This window comes from Nanorana parkeri, unplaced genomic scaffold (genome assembly GCF_000935625.1).
Source record: "Nanorana parkeri isolate BGI_ZX_2015 unplaced genomic scaffold, ASM93562v1 scaffold399, whole genome shotgun sequence".
NCBI classification, from domain to species: domain Eukaryota; kingdom Metazoa; phylum Chordata; class Amphibia; order Anura; family Dicroglossidae; genus Nanorana; species Nanorana parkeri.
In genome coordinates this window covers 1,084,408-1,103,784 of record NW_017306667.1, presented here as the reverse complement: position 1 = coordinate 1,103,784, position 19,377 = coordinate 1,084,408, and the positions used below count along the sequence as shown (strand labels likewise).

Genomic DNA, 19,377 nt, shown 5'->3' with positions numbered 1-19,377 from the left:
AAAACTATAACACACTTCTTTTTAGGATGCAGGGAAGCTGCATTTATCTGAATATATATTTAAGCCAGTGTACTTTGTATTGATGGCAGACAGAACATAGCAACTGCATTACAAACCATCTTCGATATCCAGCTTCAACAGTCTGTATTTTCCGTTTCTGGCTTTGGCAAAGGTTTCTCGAACATCGTCACTTGCTGTTAATAAAAAGAAACATTGTTGTGCTGTTTTATAAAGCAACACAGTACTGTATTAGGAATACACACACATTATTCATGGTCAGTACTTCAGGGGTAATGCACCAAAACAACTTCAGGGGAATATATCAAAACTGGAGCAGACAAAATCTGGAGCAGCTATGCATGACAACCAATCAGCACCCACCTTTCATTTTCAAAGCTTAACTGAACAGAATGAAGAGAGAAGCCGACTGGTTGCCCTGGGCAACTGCTCCAGATTTTGTCTGCTCCAGTTTTGATAAATTCTCCCCATTGTGTTTTATGTATTTAACCTCCCTGGCGGTATGATTTTTTCTTTCCTTTTTTGGTTCTATTTTTAAAAAAAACTTTTTAATCTCCCACCAGTTCCGCCCCCCTGCGACGCAGACGATCACAAGGGACGGAACCCGGAAGACGGATGCCGGCATCGGCCGGAGGACACAGCGTGGCTCGAGGAAGAAGGTAAGAGACGCGCTGTGTATTCCCGAGTGTGGCTAGGGGTTACCGCTTACGGTACAGAAAATTAACCCCGAGCCACACTCAGGAATACCGCTGAGGAGGTTAACCTAAAACACACGTTGACTTAGGCAAATATGAAAATCAAAGACATGTAGTTTTATATATCTCTAGATTTTATTTATTACGGGTATCTGACAGCTGCTCACAATTTACCCAGGGCGTTACATACCGCACATTCACATTCGTCCCTGCCCTCAAGGAACTTACAATCTAAGGTCCCAATCTCACAGGTACACATACTATGGCCGATTTAGACAAGAACCAACTAACCTACCAGCATATCTTTGGAGTCTGGAAGGAAACCCACACAAGCACAAGATAATATGCAAACTCCATGCAGATAGTGTCCTGGTCAGGATTTGAACTAAGGATGCCAGTGCTGCAAATCACAAGGATGGCTGTACAGCATTTCAATTCCTTAAAATGGTAAATATGTATATTTATTTCACTTGTATGTTTTGATGTTTGGATTTTGTTCGTGGTGGTTAGGGGTTAAAAGCATAAGTGTGTGCTGAAAACCATATGCAGGAAATGTTATTGGTGCCAAAACGCCATGTCCATAACAAGCTTGGTGATTGTCACAAGCCTAGAACTAATGTACCATTCTGTACTGTACATCTCCTCCCGCATTAACCAATTAGGCCAGAAAAAAAAAATCTGTTCCAGCTTGTACAGGTGTTTCATGTTTGCTCTAAACAGAATAATCATAAAAAAGGTCAATAAAATGTCTTGTATATTGCTTCACCAGAAGGTACGATACAAATAAGTGGAACAAAGTCCTCCATTCAATAACTGCCCTTTCAGATAAATGGATAGCAAGAAGGCTGGCCTGCAAGTGCTTCAGTAAAAGTCAGGACACAGTGTGTATGGGCAAGTCTCTGATCTGCTCTCATGCATGATTTATGACATGTACCTGGAAAGGAAGCTCTGCTCACCTTTGTAACTTTACTCCTAACTCCAATACTCATAATGCAACTTCTATGTGCCAGGTTTAATTTTCCAACTATAACTAAACAAGTAGTTATGCAAGTATCTGACAAAAGCATTCATCTGTCTTACAGATGAAGTATGCAAATAAGGGAAGGTTTACAACAAAGTACTGACGGCATTGCAAGGAGCAACGATGAGCTAAGCAACTAGATTTTACCTTACACATGTTCTGACCAGTCAGAATAATGATAGACAATTACTGGTTGGTTGCTATGGGTTACTGCACTTTCACTTATTAAAGAGCTCTGGTCTTATCATAAACATTTTTATAGCATCTAATTGGAGAAGTGTTTGCATCTCTAAATTCCTATAGTGCAGAGACCAGCAAAGCTCATGTTACTGATAGGAGAGCTCTGGCTCTGACCCAGCAAGGGGCATATCAGACACGTGCAGAGAGATCACTGCTTTCGCATAGCAAGCAAGAGTTCTTCTATGCATCATTATAGCAAGAAACAGGCTCCTCTACTCTGTCTCTGGCTGATTTCTAAGGCCTCAGTCACACCAGACACAGTGCGTTCCGGCCCGATTCTGGCCGGCTCACTATGTTGTGGGGCAGGAGGGGTCGTCCGGTCCACACAAAATAGTGCCTGCAGCATTTTGTTCGGACCAGACCGCAGGCATAATGTGCCTTGCGTTCCCGTGCAGCCAATCGCATTGCGGCCGGAGGGTGTGGCTACGGTGCCATTCACTTAAATGGACCGCCACGCCCCTCCTGCCCTACAACATAGTGAGCAGGCCGCAATGCGATGCTGTGTGTTCTGGCCAGAATCGGGCCGGAACGCACTGTATCTAGTGTGAACGAGGCCTAAAGATCAACTGTAATACTTTACACACTTTTGTTCTAGTTTTTTAGGTTTGTCCTAACCACTGTCTCTAAAACTATTTGCTGGGCAGCCTTTAACCCTTTTGCTGCCACTGACGGCTATTTTTACATGTGTAAAGCCGACTGTCGAGTCGAGCTTGAAGTGGTGGCTACTTTACAACACACACTGGGACCATGGGGAACAAAAGTAGCCCCTCTCCAGAAGGAAGGACAGTGTTCGCACCATTTCAGAGATGATTTGAGGATCTACAGCTGCCCAGATAGCAAGCAATTGAGCTGCAAGTTATAAAATGACTTGCTAAACTATTGCTAGACTTGCCAAGCTCCGCAATTTTGTTGCACAATTACAGCAAGCCTCCAGATCAACGTGCTTTGCAAAAGTGCTGTACACTTGCAGAGCTCTTGCTAAGACCTGCAGGACTCTTGCTGTAGACTTGCCAAGCAAATTTGCTACACATTCAAAAAGTGTCAACTAGAACTTGTGCTGCGTGTGTTCTGCAAGTCTACAACTTGCCAGGAATGTGTGTTTACATTACAATTTAACCCTACCACAAGGTTGTGTCAAGTTGTCCTTGCTATATGGGTGAGTGATACACAAATAAGCTACATTTTGGTTAATAAGATACTTGAATGCATTTTTTAAGATTGAACTCCTGAGTTTAGTGTCACTTTAAACATTGCAACAGACTTACCTTCTAATCTGCTTTCCTCCAATTAACCAAGGGCAAAAAAACACTGACCTGATTGTATCTCTCTAACCTGCCAGCTTATTAGCGAGGCCCTCACTGGCAACCTACATTTTGCAGCATTTTTTTTCAGCATGAGAGTGAAGTCTTGATCATTAAGCTGGAGAGGGAGCAAGCAGGTGCAAGCAGGTGAGTGTTTTCCCTGCAGACTTTAGCCTTCCTATTCTGGCTAGAGACAGGATCACTAGTGTGACAATTGCTACTCTGTGAACTGCCAGACCTTATGCTATTAACACAAGCGGTATACAGAAGGGGCATAAAAGTATCACTTATCAGATCCTACAGGTAAGAGAAATGGAAGCATAAGCTAGATACCTCGTCCACTCCTCCCATGATCACCACCGGAACTTCTCCAAAGCTTCTCCCCTCCTTTGGAACTCCCTACCCCAACCTGTCTGCCAAACTATCTCCTAATCCGTCCATTTTAAGGGGATCCCTAAAAACTCATCTCTTCAGGGAAGCCTAACCCACCTCTACCTATCAAATTACATTCTACTTTCTCCATCAACTCACAATTGACTTAAATTGTGTTGTAACGGTACTGTCTCACTTTATTTTGTAAAGCACTGCACAAACTGGTGGCGCTATATGAATCTTGGATAATATTAATTATGTTCAGTACAGGAGAGCAGCCTGCAAGACTGAAGGTAAGAATGGAATTCAGTTTCAATGTTAAATAAGTGGATAAATGTAATCTTTCATAGGTAAGCCTGCAAATTCTATGTAGTATATAGAGGCGAGTATTCCTCCATGTATGTACAGGAAGTCAAACTAAATACATTCTATGGTGTCAGTCAACACTGACCTTAAGGGCCCATGCACACCATGTCCGGATCATCTGCAGATTGTTTCCAGACCCAAAATGCACCCTAATGTATCCCTATGCTATTTCTGGCCTCTGTTCCCACCAGCGCAGTCCGTTCCAGACCAGAAAAATACTGCTTGTCCTATTTTGTCTGGTCTGGAATGCACTGGAACGCATCAAAACTGATCAAAAAGGCATACAAATGCACTGGAATGCACCATTTTAAGCAAAAAAAAAAATTCCAAACGCGGCAAAATCGCTGTATAAATGGAATACACTGCATTCCAGATCTGGTCCAGAAAATGGTGTGAACCTGCCCTAAAGCTCGTTTTGGTTAAAAGCTCATTCCTGGGTGTGCGATCACGTTTCTGTCCGATATTCGTAAGGTTGATGGGCAGTGTACAACCGCAAATACTGTACAATCGATCGACTTTTTGACCAACCAGCAGGTTAGAAAACTTCGGTCGATCGTAAGATTTTCGCAAGGTTGGTGGCGTTTCTGTACGCAAAAATTCATACGATTTACAATGCACATGGGCAGACGATGATACGTGCGGTCGATTACCGCAATTTGTCCAGGTGCTTTCTTCTAATTACCGCTGATCCAACATTGCGATAATCGGGGAAGGATGGAGACGCTGTATGAAAGTTGTACGACGGTTCGATCATCGGTCGAAAAGTGTCGTCCGATGATCGCAAGGTGTATGGGCTGTTCGTACGATGATCGAACAGCCTTAGGCTGCCCATACACCTTGCGATCATCGGACGACACTTTTCGCATGTATTTTCGTCTGTGCATGTGCAGTGTAGATGGTATGAATTTTGACGTACGGAAACGCCACCAACCTTGCGAAAATCATACGATCGACCAAAGTTTTCTAACCTGCTGGTTGGTCAAATGTGGTACGATTGTACAATATTTGCGGTCGTACACTGCCCATCAACCTTACGAATATCGGATTAAAATGCGATCGCATACGAAAATCCGGCGATATATGTAAGGTGTATAGGCACCTTCAGGCCCGGTACATGGATCCACCATATGATGCATCGACGCAGCTTCAAGAAATTGGTTATAGATTAACCCATCTCAGGAACATTTACTTGCCTTGATTACTATAACAAATAATGGCTGTTTTAGAAACCAATAAACGCAGGGAAAGCCTGCATGCCGGTTACCCAGTAACTTTACTACATGGGATTGCGTAACTCTATAAAAGATTAGCACTTAAAACACTTGACTGTAGATGCTTGGTAGCAAGTAAGATTTATATTTGTTTGTTTTAGTGCATGACAAAGCCCCCCCCGGCAACAACAAAAACAAACAACACATGAAAACTGTAAAGCAAGAACATACTAAAAAACACATAATAAAAGCAGGCACACAAGTGTAACGGGATACTAATCGTTTTACTAATAATACATAAACATTTAATACATAACATAGGACTCCCAGAGTACTAGCTAAAAGGGCTATGAAAACTAACTCCATTAGACCCAGCTGTCTTTCTTGAGTGTGTAAACGTAAGCTTCAGCTACTGATCTTTGTAAACAAAAGTCTTTTTACTGCATGTGGTAAAGCAATATGGAAAGGAGCCAAGAGCTCCACCTTGTGGCTGGATAACAGACTACATTTGTACTTTTAAAAAAGTTTATTTTTCAATCCTAGCTATAATGAAGAAGAAAATATGTTCAATACAACTATAGATGCCATTTTAAAGTGAAATGGTACTAGCATTTATTGCTTTGTTATTTAGCATTGTAAGAGTAAGGGGAAAGCAAATTGTTTCGATCACATCCATGTGCACAGCAGAGTGTTCTGCAGAGCATTGCTTCCTTATTAGGAGTGGACAAAGGCAGGTTTTGGTGCCTGATAACACTCAAATGTTTCTGTGACAGAAAGAGGACACGGGTATTGTACTGAGATTGGAATGTAATAAATGTAAGGCTGTGTATACTTATAAGACATTTTGAGAGCACAGACACTGACATACCCTCCTCTAGTATGGAGAAGAAAAAAAAAGACATTCAACAGTAGGAATGAGAACAATCTTGTGAAACCTGCCCAGTATTATAGCAGCCAACAAAGGGGATAATTGTACTAATCCTACCCAAAGCACTTTCAGTGTGTGCGATATTTAAAATGTTGCAACAACAAGCACATGCGTTATGGAGATGAAAAGTTTATGCATGGCTAATAGCGGATATCTCACTGGGAACGTTGAGTGATCTGCCTCCTCTGTCTGCTCACCGCTGAGATTTAGATTGGCTCTTCTCCCCAACATTGACAATGCAACTGTAACAGTGCCTGTAATGTGCATTGCCACTCTGTAACAAAAAGTGCCTGATCAAAGGACCTTCATGTCAGGATCACCAGCTATTATTTTAATGAAAGCGGCAGATTTAAAAATATCAAAATGACTTTTGAGATTACATTGATATGTTAAAATATATATGAGATTTTAGTGACTAGGTTTACAACTACTTTAAAGCAGACCTTGACTCAAAAATTTAATTTTGCACCATTCTAATCTTTCCTCCTCCCCTTAAAAAAAATAAAAAAAAAAACCTGACTTTTCTCGAATGATTTTTTTTTTTTTATTTCCCTTTTTTCTGCTGGACCTGCCCCTATTCTCGCAATGCAAAAATTATGTTTCAGGCACCTCCTGCAGCCTCCAGGGATCCTGATGTCACAGAGTCATCACCTTCCACCATTCATGTAAACAGACACAATTCCAGAATCTTTGTCTGAGCATGTAAGATTTTATGCTGCATCATCACAGGGCCGGCTGCAGGAACAAGGAAGAGGCAGCCCGCACACAATGATGTAAAAAAGAAAGATGGTGGTGCAGAATGGGACCTGTAGTAGGCTAGTGGTAGAGAGAAGAGGACAATGCTGAATGCACTGGGATTGTACGTCTATTGTTATAGGATAAAAAGAGGACCTAATGGGAAAACATTGACATTTTCACTGTGAGGGTGAAGTTTCTCATTAATGACCAAGTGTTGAAGGCGGAGACATCCAGCCAACTCACATTTGTAAGCAGGTCATCAAAAATCACAAACTCCTTACTTCTTTTAGTACATGTTTCGATTAAAGGAGAATTATGAGGAGAGTGAAATACACTCACCCCAATAGGTAGAACCGATGTGAACACTGCAGCTGTCACACGTTCAGCTTTATAGCTCTATAGCAATCTCATACCGCGGATCGCTCAGTTCACAATCTTCTCCCTGCAGAGAGGTGACTGCCAGTCATTGCTCCTTACAGGGGCTCCCCCCTTCCTCTCTCTGTTCCTTCAGCACTGGGTGAAGGGACAGACAGGGGGTGGGCACAGCTGGTTCAGGCTCCAGAGAGGCAGAGCCAGCTGTCAGAGGGGTGGATCCCAACAATACTGTTGAGATCTTCCCCGGCTGCAGCGTGGCTCTGCTCTGTCGGTATATAATGGGCAGTATGCACTAGATCAGGGGTGCCCACAATTTTTGTGTTAAGATCTATTTTTCAAATGACGAGCTACGTGAGATCTACCAACGAAAAAAAAACCTCCTTTGCTCTCTCTTCCTCGCTCTCCTGGCTGTCTCTCCTCGCTCTCCTGGCTGTCTCTTCTCGCTCTCCTGGCTGTCTCTCCTCGCTCTCTCTCTCTCTTTCCTGGCTGTCATTCCATGTTTTTTCTTCTGCCTGTCTCTCTTTGCTCTCTTGGCTGTCTCTCCTTGCTCTCTCTCTTTCCTGGCTGTCTCTCCTCTCTCTCCCCTGGCTGTCTCTCGCTCTCTCTCCCCTGGCTCAACTTTCTGTATTTTGCAACAGACTGTGTAAACTAATATTCTTTGATGTAATACATAGCACCTCAACCACGAGTATCCACCAGAAAGGTGTCAGGGAGCTTGGCTCAGCAGACTCGGGCTGGTAGGTAATCATGTGTGCACTGCTATTATACCAAAATGGAATAAAGGGGCCGACATTCACACCCTTCGTGATCTACCCAGCATCAGCTTTGAGAGCTACTGGTAGGTCATGATCTACCTAATGGGCACCCCTGCACTAGATGCTGAGTTTTGGGTCACATTAGTAAATGCCCTCCTGTGACCCTAAAGAGAACTAAAGCAAAAAAAAAGGTTTGGCAATAGTTCTCCTTTAAGCTGGTCATTACGTCTGGAAAAACTGGCAGTGTGTGGCTGCTTTTGAAAAGTGGTGTGGAATACATTGATGCTATCTAATATAGCATAAAGGCATCTACAAAACTGGTAAAATAGATTTTTTTTTCATTCTAAAAAGGTAAGACTGCAGTGCAGCATTTAATAATGCATAAGGTATTTTCTGTGTAGCACACACAAAGCCATTCTTGAAAGGACAACACTAGGAGATGCAAGAAAAGCATTAGCTGTCAATAATAGGATGGTGTCAAGAGACGACCATCTGTGAATAACACGCCATTTTATTTCTTCATATAACACACTATACATCAGTTGTTAGTGCTGTGATCTGCTATAGGCAAGGTTTGCATTCTCCGTGTAAATTGTATTCTGCAGCTGCCACATTTAATTATCAATAGATGGCACAGGACAGTACTGCATCTGAAGTCTTTAAAGTTGAACAACTCGTATCACATTGGTACAACACCAGAACTCTGATGGCACTGCGCGGTTTAGAGATGATGTCACATCCCCACTCTTCCTCTCCAAACACAGACTATATTATAACAATATAACACAGTATTCTTTAAAAAATACCAGAAATTTTCTGATTGGATAGTGAAAAGGGGTGGGTGATGCGATCGGAGCACTGTATAGATCGGGTCATATCGCTCCCTTGCTTTAGTGCCCGGAAGCTGGGTTTTGTGTGCAGGAGATGGGCATGCAGCAAGGTAAGATTTGCCTACTTTGCAGCCGCCCTCTGCACATAACACTCCGCTTTTTAATGATGTGCTGTGCGTAAAGATCATTCTGCCTGGAGTGTGGCTTTAACACACAAAAACAGACATTGTGGTGTGAATGGCCCCCCAAACGGGCTGACACTGCCCTGATTCATGGATAATTGTGAATCTCTTCCTTGTGTAAAGTAAGTTATTAAAAGCCTTACTATACTGGAGCCCACTTGCGTTACCACAATGCACAATACACTGCAGGGCCTTGCCATTTCTCTTTGGACTAGCACCCCAATGAACCTAGGAAGCACAGCGCAATGCTTTGTGTCTTGGCACATAAATGTGAACCATGAGTGGCAGTAGCGTAACCAGAGTTATGGGCGCCCGGGGCAGAATTCCCCCCCCCCCATTATATAAACATCTACTGGAACTGTACCCCCCCATTAAATATTTTTATTTTTTACTTTACTTTTAGTGGCTTCGGGGTAATATTGGAGGTCTAAACAGACCCCTGATATATCCCTTTTTAAAATAATAAAAGAGATTGAGAACACAGAGTCCTCAATGTCTTTTTCTGCAGCCCCAGTTATCAATGAACAGGAATCCTCTATGAGTGTTCCTGTTCATTGATAAAATGGTATGTTCACTATAACTACAACTATGAATGAACAGGAGGAGATGTAGATCACTCCCGTTCATTCATAATTGGGGATACAGTACACATACAATGTCCTCAATTATCTACAATCGCTGAGTGTTTGCATTGGCTCTCCTCTCTGACACGCTGTCACAGGAGGCTGAGCGAGCAGAGCAGGGAAGACAGCTCCGCCTCCTGTGACAGCACGGCCTGTCTTCGCCCCCCACACCGCTCTGCCGGACTGTGATAGGCGGCTGAGCGGTGTGGGAGGAGAGACACCGGCCGCTCACAGTGCTCTCCTCCTGGAGCGCTCGGCCGGCTGTCACTTTCTCTCCTCCCCCCTGGGACACAGAGCATCGCCCAGCGGGGAGGAAAGAAATCACGATGCGCTGATGTATCGGCAGGAAAATGGCACTTTCAGCATTTAGCCAAAAGTGCCATTTTTGGCCGGCTCCTCCCCTGAGCTGTGCGCCCGGGGGCAAGCGCACTGGCTGCATTCCATAATAGAAGTCACCAGCACTCGAAGATATGTGCACGAAGTAAAGCACTTTTTATTAAATCGTCACATGCGTCAAACAGCCAACATTTCGGGGCCACGCAGGGTCCCTTCTTCTGGGCAACACAGTGATGCTGTTTGGAGTGCAGGTGATTTCGTATTATTGAAGGCAGTGTTGCATAACATGCTGCATGTTCATTAAAATAATCGTTGCTGTGTGTTGGCATCTAACTCAAATTGAATAGGATGCCGCAACACAATGCACAATTACATATTGCAACAGTCTGGACAGGAGCTTAGTGTTGTAAATTTTGTATATGTCAATAGGCAAGCTCACGTGAATGTTGTCACAAGTACCAGTGTCCCCATTTGAAGATGCTCCTCACTTTCATTGCCGGTGACAATGGTGATCAAGACAATGAGAGTGAAACTGGGTTAAAGTGGCCCTAACCCCTAATCTGACGTGTGTTTCCGCTGTTGCAGCCAAATTGGGATAACACACATATATATATATATATATAACATGCTCCCATTCACATTGCATACTTTTAAAAGGTAAAGTCCACTTTCTGAGAAAAAAATATATAAATAAATGGCACATAAGAGAAAAAAAAATGTGCATTTATTTATTTTTTTGCATCGGAGGCAGTAAAGCATTGCAGCTGCGATCAGTAGATGGCGGGTGCAATGCTCTGGCTCCTCCTGTACCTCAATAGTTCAATACCATGGACAGGAGGAAGAATGATTCATTCATTCATGGACCCTGTCAAAGGATCTGTGATTGGATGATGCAGCTGTGTGGGCGGAACCACGCACAGACACGCCAAATTCACAATACAGCTGCAGCCTGCTGGGAGAACTCCGCCGTTCAGGTAAGTAGGGGAGCGGGAAAGAGGGGTGCAACACGACCATGTGCCCTATATGGGTGCAACATCAAACATGGTTAGAAAAGTAAACTTAGCCTTAAATAAAGATTTAAAAAAATAGTTCCTATCTTTATAAATAATCTTTTCTGAAAACGTCAGGACCGAAAGATCCAAATGAGCTCTTGCCTGCTGTGAAATATTTATGAGGGGGCTGGGGAGGTGATGTTTATCATAATGAACTTGATCTGTACTATGCTGGCAGATCTCCTCAGTTGTAAACTAGATGGGTAGGACTGTCTGTCCTAACAAAGGGTTAAAAATGCCAAGACTTGGGGGCTGTATTGTATGCTAACGCCTTGCCTGTCAATCTGTCCCCTTATCTGCTCACAGGCATCTTTTCATAGCCATAGAAGCTGCCTGTAGTATCCTATGTCTAATCCTGCTGCAACCAAAAAAAGATAAAGACTTTTTTTATTATTATTAGGTATGCTGTGTGAACACATAACAAACATAGAAGGGAGTTCTTCAATGTGACTGTGGTGCAGATCAAAGGTCAATCACGTGTTTGTAACAACCAATCACACAACACGGATCTCATTCTTTTAATACAGCTTATACCACGCCTCCTGGACCCCCTTATACCACTTATAAATATTAGCAGAGGTGTTCGGATGAACTCCTGCACGTACAGAGATAGTGGAGCTCTCCGGACGCAGGAGAATGGCGTCACTAGAGCTTATTAAATCGGGTAACCGGGGCTCCTCCACCACAGAGACATACCACCTACACAGACAGAATGCCCCCCACACCCTCACACTCACCCTGTCCCCTTCACTTTTCGCCCGGGGCCCGCGCCCCTGCTGCCCCCCCGGTTGTTACGCCACTGCTGGAATGGAATGGGGACAGTCACAAGTTGCTATGTTTGTCCCCGTTACGGACTTTGCCACTTCCTGTACTGGGGTTCAACTGGGATTAAAGGAACATGTGTGAAAACCTGTCAGAAGAGAGATGTGTAGGCTGCCATAACTAACCCAGCACAAGCATGTCAGTGAAGCCAGAACACCTGATCTACATGCGCCTTCTGGGTCAAAGACAGGAACGCATAGAAGCCAGAGGATCATCATGTCGCCCATACAGCTAACTGTTCGTAGGGAGATCAGTAATGATAATCATCGTATTTCTCTCTGGTGCCCCCATTTAGATGCGATCCCTGTACTCAGGGCTGCCAATAGAAATCATGGGGCCCATTCAGCCTACAAGGCTAGGACCCCCCCCCAGCTGCCAATGACATGCTTGTACTTCTGGTCCCCCCCACAGTCTCACACTATTATTATACATTTATTTAGCTCTGACCTATACCACAGTGCTGTACAGAGAACACTGAGCCAGGCACATTAGTTTCTGTACAGAGGAGCTTACACTCTAATGCAGAATGGCACCGGCTGAAGGGGGACTACAAATCCCAGCAATAAATTATACAGCAATGCATAACAGTATATGAACTGGACTCGGGACTTAGTAACACACTGGCCTCAGGACTTAATAACGTACTGGTATCAGGACTTAGTAACGCTCTGGATTTAGTAAAACTCTGGACTAAGTAACGCACTGGACTCAGGATTTAGTAACGCACTGGACTCAGGACTTAGTAAAGCACTGGACTTAGTAGCGCAGTGGACTCAGGACTTAGTAACATACTGGACTCAGGACTTAGTAACGCTCTGGACTTAGTAAGGCACTGTCTCAGGACTTTGTAACGCTCTGGACTTAATAATGCACTGGTTTAATGACTTGGTAACCCACTGGATTCAGGACTTAGTAACGCACTGGACTTAGTAACGCTCTGGACTCAGGACTTAGTAAAACACTGGACTCTGGACTAAGTAACACACTGGACTCAGGATTTAGTAACGCTCTGGACTCAGGACTAAGAAATGCACTGGTCCCAGGGCTTAGTAACACACTGGACTCAGGACTTAGTAATGCAATGTGCTCAGGACTCAGTAACACTCTAGATTTAGTAAGGCACTGTCTCAGGACTTTGTAACGCACTGGACTCTGGACTTAGTAAAGCTCTGGACTAAGTAACGCACCGGACTCTGGACTTAGTGCGTCAAACAGCCAACATTTGCACTGGACTCTGGACTTAATAACGCACTGGACTCAGGACTTAGTAATGCACTGGACCCTGGACTTAGTAACGCACTGGACTTAGTAACGCACTGGACTCTGGACTTAGTAACGCGCTGGACTCTGGACTTAGTAACGCGCTGGACTTAGTAACGCACTGAACTGAGGACTTAGAAATGCACTGGTTTAAGGACTTGGTAACGCACTGGACTCAGGACTTAGTAAAGCTCTGGACTAAGTAACGCACTGGACTCAGGACTTAGTAACGCACTGCACTCTGGACTTAGTAACGCACTGGACTCAGGACTTAGTAAAACACTGGACTCAGGATTTAGTAACACTCTGGACTCAGGACTTCGAAATGCACTGGTCCCAGTACTTAGTAACGCACTGGACTCAGGACTTAGTAGCGCACTGGACTCAGGACTTAGTAATGTACTGGACTCAGGACTTTGAAATGCACTGGACTCTGGACATAGTAACGCACAGGACTTTGAACTTAGTAACGCACAGGACTTTGAACTTAGTAACGCACAGGACTCTGGACTTAGTAACGCACTGGACTCAGGACTTAGTAAAACACTGGACTCTGGACTAAGTAACACACTGGACTCAGGATTTAGTAACACTCTGGACTTAGTAACACACTGGACTTAGGACTTAGTAACGCACTGGACTCTGGACTTAGTAACACACTGGACACAGGACTTAGTAACACACTGGACTCAGGACTTAGTAACACACTGGACTCTGGACTTAGTAACACACTGGACTCAGAAGCCACCTGAGACCCCACACATACCTGAGATCCCACACAGCCCACCAGAGAGTGACCCTGCAGAGCAGACCATAGATCCTGCACGGCCCATCTGAGACTCTCTATGGTGGGCTCTGCAGGGCCTCAGGTGGGTTGGTCGCCAGGGTCTCTTTCCCTGCATGTAAAAGTACAAGAAGCAATCGCAAGCACTATTCTGCGCGCTGACCAAAGACGTTACTTCAGACCATGAATGAAGAAAAATATACTTTAATAGATAATAAGTGAACTATGCATAGAAAATATTGCACCAACTCCAAATAGACACTCTTAAAATAAAAACAACGTTGTCTTTTCATTCATGTGCAACACCATTCATACCTAAGGGGTTAACCCTGTCTCCACCATCTAATATGTACACAATATCACCATGGATTAATCTGCCCAACAGTCATGTGAAAACGTAATTCTTATTGATGTGTATATCCCTTGCTGGTTTGAAACCAATCTATCATGGGCGTTTATACACAAAAAAAGACTTATAAGCAGAATTGTGGACTGCCTGTGTCCGTGTTTCTAACCAAGTTCATAGTAAAGTAACAATATCTCGGTTTTCGGTTGATCATCCGTTGATAATCATGAACATGTTTCAGAGAAGGCCTTTAAATCGTTTCTTATCGCTTCGGTGTCATTATATGCTCAACATATGTGCGAGACACAGATGGAATCCGATAATTAGAGACCTCATTGAACAATTGATCTAGATTGATCCACCATCCACAATCTAAAGTGTCCAATCTGCTCAAAAGCAGGATTTCTATTAGTATTTTTACGGCCTTGGATCATAGATCTATTGGAAGATATTCAAAAAAGGGTTACAGCTGTAACTTAAATGTATAACTCACGATCACCCGGGATTGATTGTCGAGGAGCCGGTGATGTATCGAAAGTGCGAACTTATCGAGTTGTGGGACCGCATGACTTCCGGTTTCCTCAGAACTACGAGGTTTGCACACAAAACATGTTGTGCATGAGCGCCATCCACGGCATTGCCCTATACACATAGACCACAGCAATAAAGTAATAAAATGATGTAGGATGACAGTAAGCCAGCACGTTCTTTATCTGCGGTGCCCCACTCAATATGGCCGCCGCTTGAGTGGGGCACCAGAGATAAAGAACGTGCTGGCTTACTGTTATCCTACATCATTTTATAACTGTATTGCTGTGGTCTATGTGTATAGGACAATGCCGTGGATGGCGCTCATGCACAACATGTTTTGTGTGCAAACCTCGTAGTTCTGAGGAAACCGGAAGTCATGCGGTCCCACAACTCGATAAGTTCGCACTTTTCGATACATCACCGGCTCCTCGACAATCAATCCCGGGTGATCGTGAGTTATACATTTAAGTTACAGCTGTAACCCTTTTTTGAATATCTTCCAATAGATCTATGATCCTCGATAAGTTCGTACTTTTGATCGATCACCGGCTCATGGACCTTGCTTTTATACAAAGTGTCCGATTTCGATTTTTCAGGAACCAGTTTCCTTTTAACTGTAGCGATATGGCTCAGAGGTTGTACAGTGGGTACTGACTGGTTTTCCCCTTCGATTGGAAAGTCCAGAGACTGGAAAATTATTGATCCATGGTTCTGTGGATTTAAGAGGGCATGCTGGAATTATGTTTGCATGCTCCCCGGTGGTTCAAGGTAACCCGCACATACACGGAAACGTCGACGCGTTTCGCACCTCCTGGGGCTTGCAGTTGGTGCAATATTTTCTATGCATAGTTCACTTATTATCTATTAAAGTAGATTTTTATATTTTTCTTCATTCATGGTCTGAAGTAACTTCTTTGGTCAGCGCACAGGATAGTGCTTGCGACCGCTTCTTGTTCTTTTACATGTTATGCCTAGTTACAGACCTACTGTGATTCATGACTGGTATGCCCCGTAAGGGACGCCCTATCTATGCACGGGTTAATCAATTTTTTCTCCGGGGAATCCTTTTTGCTTTTGTCTCTTTCCCTGCACATGCTCCTTACTTGTTATTGCTGGGGCCCGGCCTCTCCCGCCGCTGGACTGGTGCTGCTGGGGCCCAGACTCCTCCACTATCACCTCTGCCATGCCGACCCTGGTAGGTACCCCTACATGGGTATCAGCCATACCCCCCTGATGGCAGCCCTGGCTGTATCCAAGTTAATGTTCACGTGTGTGTTAGTGTCCAAGTTAATGACAGGTTGCCAGCGGGCACATGTGTAAGCAGAAATCCATATGTTATATATGATACAACTACATGTGGTTTGGAATAGATTACTATTGCTGGGTGGATCTGTACTGCATCCAGGGAGAAATATCTATTCCAAACTGCATGTAATTGTATCACATACCATTAAATATGGACTGCAGCTTACAGATGCATCTGGTGTGGGCACAGCGGCTGCATCTGAACAGGACACCTGGGATTTCTGCCGCAGGAATCTGTAGGTTACTGCCACAGGAATGTCAGCATGCCCAAAGTGAATAGGGCCTAAGCTGAAGTTTAACCTGCTTATTTTTCCCTACCCTTACTTGCCCCCTCCCCTTCATCAGAATGATAATGACATTTTTAATAAAACCTTTCCCTTTTATATTACATACCTTATTTTAAACCCACTTACGTTATCACTGGATTGCTGTGCTTCTCTATGCAGTGCAGGCAGATTGTGGCTGGTGCGAGGAGCCAACAAGGTGCTGTTCATAGCCTCCCGAGGACATCACAACACTCTGCATCAGTACTACTCTAACACGCCCTCAGTCCTGATGCGAGCAGTGGGATGGCTCTCAGGAGGGATTATGTAGACATCAAAATGCCTTGATGGGTGGGCATCAGTCTGGAGGAGAGGGTGTTCCTAGGCATGCTGCATTTGCATAGAGAACACCAGAGGTAATGCCCACATGTGATGCTGAGCCTCCATGTTTGAAAAAACTGAAATCCAATGAATGAAAGTTGTCGGTCAGGGACATTAAAGTGACATTAAACCCTCAGATTTTTTAACATAAACAATACTGTAATGTGTGCCTTACTGTAATCCATGGTTGTTTCCCTTCTCTTTGCTGCTCTTCTTTTTAAATCTGTATCTCTTCTCATGCTGGGGGAGAACTTCCCTTTGCCTCTTCCTGTAGTGCTGGCTCAGGTTGTGAACCTGCACACAGACACCATGTATCCATTCCAGAGACAAGGCAGTCGGCTGCAAAACAGAAGTTCTCCCCCAGCATGAGAACAGATACAGATTTAAAAGGAAGAGCAGCAAAGAGAAGGGAAACAACCATGGATTACAGTAAGGCACACGTTACAGTATTGTTTTATGTTAAAAAATCTGAGGGTTTAATGTCACTTTAAGGCTGGGAGGAAAGCGCTAGATGATGCTGGATGTCCTCAAGCCATTTATTAATGCCAGCTCTATCTGACTTTCTATGCAGCCAGCAGCATCCTAGCAACCAATGATGCATCACCTCCTGGCCAGGAGATTTCTAGACCAACAGCTGAATGTAAACAAAGGGGTGGGGATGTGGGCTGATATCACCGACCAAATATGGCCATGGTCATATGTGGGTAATGACAACAGGCAGCGTTGTCGGCTTCACTGTGTAGTAAAGAGCAGGGCATGTTTTCATGACTGTCTCTGTATACCAACTTAGAGTTGGTCTTACCCTCTTCCTGAGGTTAGGACGTCCCATGCCGCCCTGGAAAACATGGGCTTTAAGGGCGTTAGGACGGCATGGAACGTTCTAACTTCTAAGCCCTTCGGTCCCCCCCCCCCTGTTACCCCCGTTATACTTACCCCCCGGGATGCAATGAGCGGACTTGCCTGGCTTCTCACTCAGGCAGTCTTCAATTCGGCTCACATGATCACAGTGACAAGCTGTTGCTGTGATCAGTGGTACATTGTAACAGCCAATGATTCAAGTAATTGGTTGTCATCACTGCCTCAGCTTCTCTCTCTCCTCTGTGTGGTCTGAGGCTACAAAGTGTCCCAAGTGTCTCAAAACTAATAATAAAAAAACCCTTCAAAGAAAAAAATTAACCCCTTCATTGCTGATCACAGTTTTATAACTTTGATCACTCTGATCAGTACAATAGCACTGTTCATGATTATTGTGGGGGGTTTCTTTTCCTTCTTTTTTTCGTTAATTGTACACATTTTTTATTAACCTCTTCAGTGCTGATCAGTTTTTGTATTTTTTAATTATAATTTTACCCTTTGTTAGTACTAATTTTTAATTATTTTATTTACTTTTTTTTTTTTAAATGAACCCCTTTAGTGCTGACATTGTAGAATACAATTATGGGTGTTTTATTGCAGTAAAATGTATCAGTATTATGATATTCCCAATAAAATGTGTGTGTGCGTGTTTGGAAAAAATGCAAATTCCTTAATTCTCATAATTGGTTAGATTTTATTCATTTATATTTACAGCTCATTTATAAATATTTAATGCCAAACAAAAAGCCCTATTTGTTCTCTAAAAAACAATATATAATAAGTGTGGGTGAAAGAGGTAAATTATAGTTGAACAGACATATACCATGTTTCCCCGAAAATAAGACAGTGTCTTATTTATTTTTTTGCACGAAATAAGACACTAGGTCTTATTTTCGGGGGATGTCTTACCTGGCTTCTTATTTTCGGGGGATGTCTTACTTTTGGGGAAACACGGTAGCTCAAATTCTATGTTTTGTTTACATTCAGAGCTCCTGAGGATTCAGAGATCTGCCATGCCCTGCTGACATGGCAGATCTCCCTCTCCTGCTCCGATCGCCGAAACCGAATGTTCAGCAGCTTCTCCCCGGCTTTTTAGTGGCCTCACCCTCTGCTGTTACCTGCCTTGCCTCATTCTTCTCTGAGCAGTCCCGGTCACTGAATGGCAGGTAGAAGTACGTGTAGCTGGTCTGCTGCCTCTCCTCCATGGGGTTCATGGCGGTGTAACCTCCGTGACCTCTGACAAGAAATAAGACAACATTGTGTATATGATAGTATGGCACAGTTGTGAGGAGTAGGGTTGCCACCTGTCCGGAATTCACCCGGACTGTCCAGGTTTTGAATGCTGTGTCCAGGTTTCATGGCAGCTGAAACCCAGACACAAGATGTCAGGCAGACAGGGGCAAGCAAAATTAAGATAGGTGCTACTGGCCCCCCCAAATGAAAATAGTCTCGACTGTGATAGTTACATATTAATGGGTGGCGCTATTTACATATGAATAGGCCGCGACTCATTCTCCCCCCAAAAAATTCAGTGTGTCGTAAGAGTGTTCAGGTTTTGCTGGAAGAAAAGGTGGCAACCCTAGTGAGGAGACCTGAGACCAATCATTGTGACTCTATTGTAAGGGGGACTCTGATGTAAGGAGGGGTTCTGATGTAAGGGGGAGCTCTGATGAAAGGGGGTGGGCTCTAATGTAAGGGGAGCTCTGATGTAAGGGACCTCTGATGTAAGTGGGAGCTCTGATGTAAGGGGGAGCTCTGATGTAAGGTGGGGCTCTGATGTAAGGGGG

General features: G+C 43.9%; 1 protein-coding gene across 1 annotated transcript in view; it reads right to left on the bottom strand.

Annotated features, from left to right (window-relative positions):
• Nucleotides 1-19,377, bottom strand: part of TWF1 (twinfilin actin binding protein 1) — a 35,105-nt gene that overhangs the window by 14,886 nt on the left and 842 nt on the right. Inside the window, exons 2-5 of the mRNA XM_018559479.1 lie at nt 18,709-18,824; nt 17,538-17,570; nt 15,260-15,497; nt 117-194 (exon numbers count right to left, since the gene is read on the bottom strand). Of these exons, the coding sequence (XP_018414981.1) occupies nt 117-194; nt 15,260-15,497; nt 17,538-17,570; nt 18,709-18,824 (465 nt within the window). The remainder of the gene's footprint in view (nt 1-116; nt 195-15,259; nt 15,498-17,537; nt 17,571-18,708; nt 18,825-19,377) is intronic.